This window comes from Ruditapes philippinarum, unplaced genomic scaffold (genome assembly GCF_026571515.1).
Source record: "Ruditapes philippinarum isolate M1 unplaced genomic scaffold, ASM2657151v2 ctg1497_1_1_1_1, whole genome shotgun sequence".
NCBI classification, from domain to species: domain Eukaryota; kingdom Metazoa; phylum Mollusca; class Bivalvia; order Venerida; family Veneridae; genus Ruditapes; species Ruditapes philippinarum.
In genome coordinates this window covers 41,432-47,349 of record NW_026854533.1, presented here as the reverse complement: position 1 = coordinate 47,349, position 5,918 = coordinate 41,432, and the positions used below count along the sequence as shown (strand labels likewise).

General features: G+C 36.8%; 1 protein-coding gene across 1 annotated transcript; it reads right to left on the bottom strand.

Annotated features, from left to right (window-relative positions):
- Window positions 1–357: 357 nt before the first annotated feature.
- Window positions 358–4,172, bottom strand: LOC132740388 (putative nuclease HARBI1). Its single transcript, XM_060728283.1, has 2 exons — window positions 4,108–4,172; window positions 358–949 (listed from the first exon to the last, which is right to left on the bottom strand). The coding sequence occupies exons 1-2, from the start codon at window positions 4,170–4,172 to the stop codon at window positions 358–360; spliced, it is 657 nt and encodes a 218-aa protein (XP_060584266.1).
- Between the last annotated feature and the right edge of the window lie 1,746 nt (window positions 4,173–5,918).

Genomic DNA, 5,918 nt, shown 5'->3' with positions numbered 1-5,918 from the left:
TCCGTTTTTATTTCTTTTTATTCATGTTAAACAATACTACTTTTATAATCATGAATGAACATGTCTCTCTGTTATATTATTTTAGAACTAAGCTGAGACTTCCTTAATGCTCTAGAAAAGAAGAATGAAAACTGAAAACAATGTGTTTATTTTATTTTACATTCCATTACAGAAAAACATATTTTATCATTCTAAACAGTTAAATTTGCAATCATTAATGAACAATGCTTGTCTCACATTAATCTATCAACTTGTTTAACAAACATAAAATATATTGTTTGAACTTACGATCAATACAACACAACGTCGACTTTGTAGTTGGCGACTTTTTAAACACTTCTAAGAACGGTCGAAGATTTAGCTAGCGTGTGAAAACATCTCCCGAATAAGGTTATCGCGAACCTGTCTACCATCATCGTTGTTGTTGTTTTCTCTATTATTTTCATTGTTGTCGTCACCATTGACGTCACTGTCATTGTCGTCATCTTCATGGTTTACATTGTCATCAATCAGAGGCAAATTTCTCGAAATACACATGTTGTGAAGGACTGCAACTGCAGTAATAATCTTAGCACATTTTATCGGGGTGTAAGTCATGTATCCACCTGACTTGTGGAGACACCTGAACTTCATTTTCCAAATGCCAAATGTACGTTCGATTACACAACGTGTACGTTTGTGAGCAACATTAAATCTCCTTTCAGCCTCTGTATTTGCAGTTGGTAATGGCGTAAGTAAGTATGGTTTTAACGGATACGCACTATCACCCAAAATCCATGTATTTTGTAAATTCATTTCTTCGATCTTGCGGACGCATTTACAGTTATTCCATATAAATGCATCGTGAGTCGACCCTGGCCAACGAACAACTATATTTGTGAATAAATTGTCGCCATTACATACAGCGACGTCTTCTGTTGCCGTCACCTCCCAAAAACACAAGAGCCATCTGAAATTGTGAAAACGATAAGTGAATAACATAAAAAAAGTTGAGTAAGAAATGTTTGAATTCATAATGTCGTTACCCTATGATTAAAAAACATTTTACCTCACGGATAGGAATTGCAGTCACGATACAAAAGGCAAAAGCTTACCTTTGCTAGTTTAATTGTCTTCTTTAATTATCTGTGTTTTATACAAGTTGTTTTCTGTGTATTTAAAGTAGCAGCATACTTACTTTTGTGTCAAAGTGAGGAGAAAACAATCATCTATTGATCAGTTTGTTGATGCAGTTTCCAGACGTCCACTGCGAACAGAACAAACAAAACACCTCTGCAGCTGTAGATATCTGGGCAGCTTGAAGACAGAAACCACCATGAGAATTTATCTGCTGAAGTAAGAAGATGTCCTCCAGGTGGGATTGTATGTTTAAACCATTTTTTTGAATGAAATTGAGGTAAAAATTACACAATGCCTGCTTGCATTTTCATTACGCTTGTTGACAATTACACACTGCCTGCTTACTGTTACAATTTACTCATTGGCACTGCTATTGTGCTTATTGGAACAGTCATTATGCATGCTTGCACTTTTATCACGATTGTTGACAATGATTCCATGCTTGCTGGAAGTTACAACTTGTTTGGTGTTTAGTCCCTGGTGTCTATATGGCTGAATGACAGTGCAGTGTAGCGTAATGAAATATTTCAACATACCAGGACTGTATATAAGCTTTGATATTTCAACATTGCAGTTATAGTGCCCCTAGAACAAAACATACGATGTGACCACACACAATGAAAGATGCAATCAGTCACTAAGCAAGTTGAAAGTAAGCATAATGTGAACAGCGAATTTGCACATCACATTTTGATACCAGGGGGCGCACGTTCGTAGTTTTGCGGAATATGCCGGACTTTAATTAGTTGTTGCCATCAGGTGCGTCCCTATGTTTCAATTACACCATTTATTAGGTAGGATCGCCTATAGAAAAGCCGGGATCTGGGATCGTATTTAACATAATTATATTAATCCCGGGCATTGACCACCTACTCTCGATGTATTATCATTATTATTATTGTTATTATTATTATTATTATCATCATTTGAATGTTTTAGTAGAGATTTCTAAGTAAGTTTGATTTGTAGTAGTTATGAAAAATCTTTAAAACTAACGTATTCTTTCACAGACAAAAGAGTTGTGAATCAATTCAGCCAGAAAAGCCTGGTCGTATTAAAAAATATAGGGATCCCGGAAATTGACCAGTTTAAGAAGATATTTTTCAGATAAAATATGATAAAAAAGATCAACAAGGAAAGGCGGCATTCAATGAACGCAACCCCCACACGACCTAGCAACAAGAACCAGTGGCAAGGAGCCAAGGGCACGGACAGTTAAATCACTAAAATGATACATTATTTGTAACATTTGCCCAGGACACGGACAGTTAAATCACTAAAATGATACAAAATTTGTAACAGATAAGGAATTCAAAGAAAACAAATAAATAATAGAACAACATGCCCACAGAGTCAAAGGGCACATTGGAAGGGACAGCAGACGGGGGGGGGGTAATTAAAGAAATAAAAACTAGGGGCAAAGCCGGGATCGTATTACACACATAGGGATCCCGGAATTTGACCAGTCTAAGAAAATATTTTTTCAGATAAGCCGGGACCGTATTTAAAAAAATAGGGATCCCGGAAATTGACCAGTTCAAGAATATAGTTTTAAGAAAAGCCGGGATCATATTAAAAGATATAGGGATCCCGGGAATTGACCAGTTCAAGAATATAGTTTTCAGAAAAGCTGGGATCGTATTAAACAATTTTACGTTTTTAAAATCGCCTTTCATTACGACAAGTCATTACACAAATGAGCCGTGTCACGACCCAGCCAACATAGTGGGTTTGCGACCAGCATGGATCCAGACAAGCCTGCGCATCTGCAAAGTCTGATCAGGATCCATGCTGTTCGCTTACAAACCCTATTGCAAGTAGAGAAACTGATAGCCAACGGCATGGATCCTGATCAGACTGCGCGGACGCACAGGCTGGTCTGGATCCATGCTGGTCGCAAAGGCATTACGTTGGTTTTGTCGTGACGCGGCTCAAATAAAGTTAATTAGTTTTCCCTCTATATCGGGATTTTACCACACCTTAATTTGTGGAATTTCAAACCGCAAGTCCTCTATTTCTAAGAAAAACAATTCAATTTAAGCAAATGAGATGTAGAAGGCGAGCTAAAATTTAATCTGACCCCTAAATCAAATCAAATTACTTAAATTAGATGTTCCATCATCATTACTGACTTATTCAAGTTGGCATAAAACTTACAGTAAAAATTTTGAACAATGAGTCAATGTTAATTGTTATTGCCTATATTTGGACGATATGGCATGCATACAGAATATTTAGTCAATGCTAGGGGTAAAAGAAGTGATCGACAGTCAATTGGGTAAAAGAAGTGATCGACAGTCTATTTGTAATCTTTTTGCTAAATAAAAGTTACGACAAATCGCAAATTGAAAAGAAGGGGAAGTAACTATTGATATATCTCTCTACATTTTTCGGATATTCACGATAATCTTTCCGGGAAAAATATATTCAAATTACGGAAAAACACGACTAGAACATAGCGCCCCCTGTTATCAAAATGTGACTCATAATTTTGAAATGACATTTTGCTTAGTTATATTTTGCCTAGTGCCTTATAACATTTTCCATAATGGTTCATCACTTCGTGTATTTTGTTCTTGGATGCATTACAAATTAACAAAAATAACAATGGCACAGCACGCTAGATTGCACTATCATTCACTCAAATGAAAAAGGCATCAGAGACTAAACATCAAACAAGTTGTAACTTCATCAAGCATGATATAATTGTCAACAAGAATGATGAAAGTGCAAGCATGCATAAGCACAATAGCAGTGTCAATGAGTAAATTGTAACAGTAAGCAGGCAGTGTGTAATTGTCAACAAGCGTGATGAAAGTACAAGCATGCATAGTGACTGTACCAATAAGCACAATAGCAGTGCCAATAAGTAAATTGTAACAGTTAGCAGGCATTGTGTAATTTTTACCTCAATATCATTCCATACCATTTGGTATTATCACTTTTTTATGAATTTTTGCTTAAGTAGAAAGGTGCTCCTTAAATTACTTGTGTAAATGCTTCGCTGCAATACGAATACACCAGCCAAAAAGTAAAATGCCTGTTATTGCCATGCTTCTGTGGTAAACAGAAGTAAATGTTTTTCACTTTTTACAGGACTTTTCACTGGACTACAATCACTTGAACAGCTTTTAACCCACAAATTTCATAGTTTGTACAAAAGTAGTATATGATAAACATAGTATATAGAAACAAGAATAAAGATCATCAATGCAAAAGCAACGTTCACAGGACGCAGCCCCCGATACACTCAAAAACACCTGGAGCGGACATAAGGGTGAAAGGAGTGGGAGATGTAATGTGAAATAATATAAACTAAAACAAGCCCATAAGGGAATTTAAGGGATAAGGCCTGTAAAGGTGAAAAGGTGGGGGTTAAAATGCGTGACGGGGGAATTGAAAAAATACCTACCGTCAAAGACAATCCAACAAGACAGAAATAACAACACATGCAAACATCCAAAAAAAGTTACAACACAGACATGAAAAACACGTGAATGAACACAGAATGATACCGCCTTGGAACGGTCAGTGGTAATTAAACCACTGGGGAGTTTAGACCGGTTTTAGGCGCGCCAAACCTCACGCTTAGCCCCAATATGTTCCTGAATGACATAAAAGTGTAGGTAAAATACCCGCCAAGTGAAATTCTAACAATAGTCATTGTTACATAAGACGAAATAAATAAAACACATACAAAATAAAAAGGTACAGCCTATGGACCATTACCAAAGTACTCTATGCCTTAAAGGAAGGCAGAGCAACACGAAAATCACCTACAAGGACCCGACGAAGCAAGACAGAAGACGAAAATTAAGACAATTCCCAAAGGGCTTTAAGAACTGTGCATCATAAAGTCTCCCACTTAGTCCGTCAGATGTAATAAGAGGAAAGCGTAGCGTCCAACTGTAAAAGGGTTAACACCAAGCATGCAGTATGCCTTAAAATAATTGGGTCATTAAAATTAGAAAAATTACTATGACCCATGATCCAACGAAATTTGTAAACCACATCTCCATAGAATAGATAAATACAGAATTTCAGGTTTCCTGATCCTTATAAATCGTTCAGCATGACATTATTGTTGTGCTTGTGGTATTTTTAGTTTGAACTTTTCGGCATTTTCTATATGGTGGTTCTAATATTCCTACTTGAATAATGTTGAATCACCCTTAGGATATGTTGCCTGCTTTTTAAATTTGTCTTTTGACGTCTTTGATAGGCCGGCTTCATAACCTCTGATCCCCTTTCAAAATTCCATTTTATTTAGTTCCGCCCATTGTTTTCTCGTTTAGGGCACACGCTTTTTATTACTTGGGGACCATACGCCGCTTTTCATGGAATGGCACGGAAGTGTCACATTGAAGGTTCCATGATAACAGCCGTATGAACACATCTGCGGATGTTTCTAAATTCAAAATTTTACTATTTCATGTTTAAATGTTGAATTCTGCTTAAGCCTGTGCTAGGGGGCGTTGACGGTAACTTGCACTTTCCAGTACCGTCCATGAACAGGCTCAATCAAACCGAGCCTGCAACATTTTCAATTTTGCCGTGTTGGGCTTTCTTTGGGGATTCTGTATTTATCTATATTATGATCACATCCGTGTTATTTGTGCCGTGTGGCGGCTGTAAAAAGTCTCCCCGTACATTTAATCAATGATGTTATATTTTCGATCCTTGAAGATAATTCAGCACGACATTATTGTTGTGCTTGTGGTATTTTTAGTATGAACTTTTCGGCATTTTCTAGTTGGGTGGTTCCAATATTCCTACTTGAATAATGTTGAATCACCCTT

Coding starts and splice junctions, on each gene's coding strand:
- LOC132740388 (XM_060728283.1), bottom strand. CDS start 4,172: ATGGCAATAACAGGCATTTTACTTTTTGGCTGGTGTATTCGTATTGCA. Junction 950..4,107: donor GCAGCGAAGCATTTACACAA/GTAATTTAAGGA, acceptor TCACAATTTCAG/ATGGCTCTTGTGTTTTTGGG.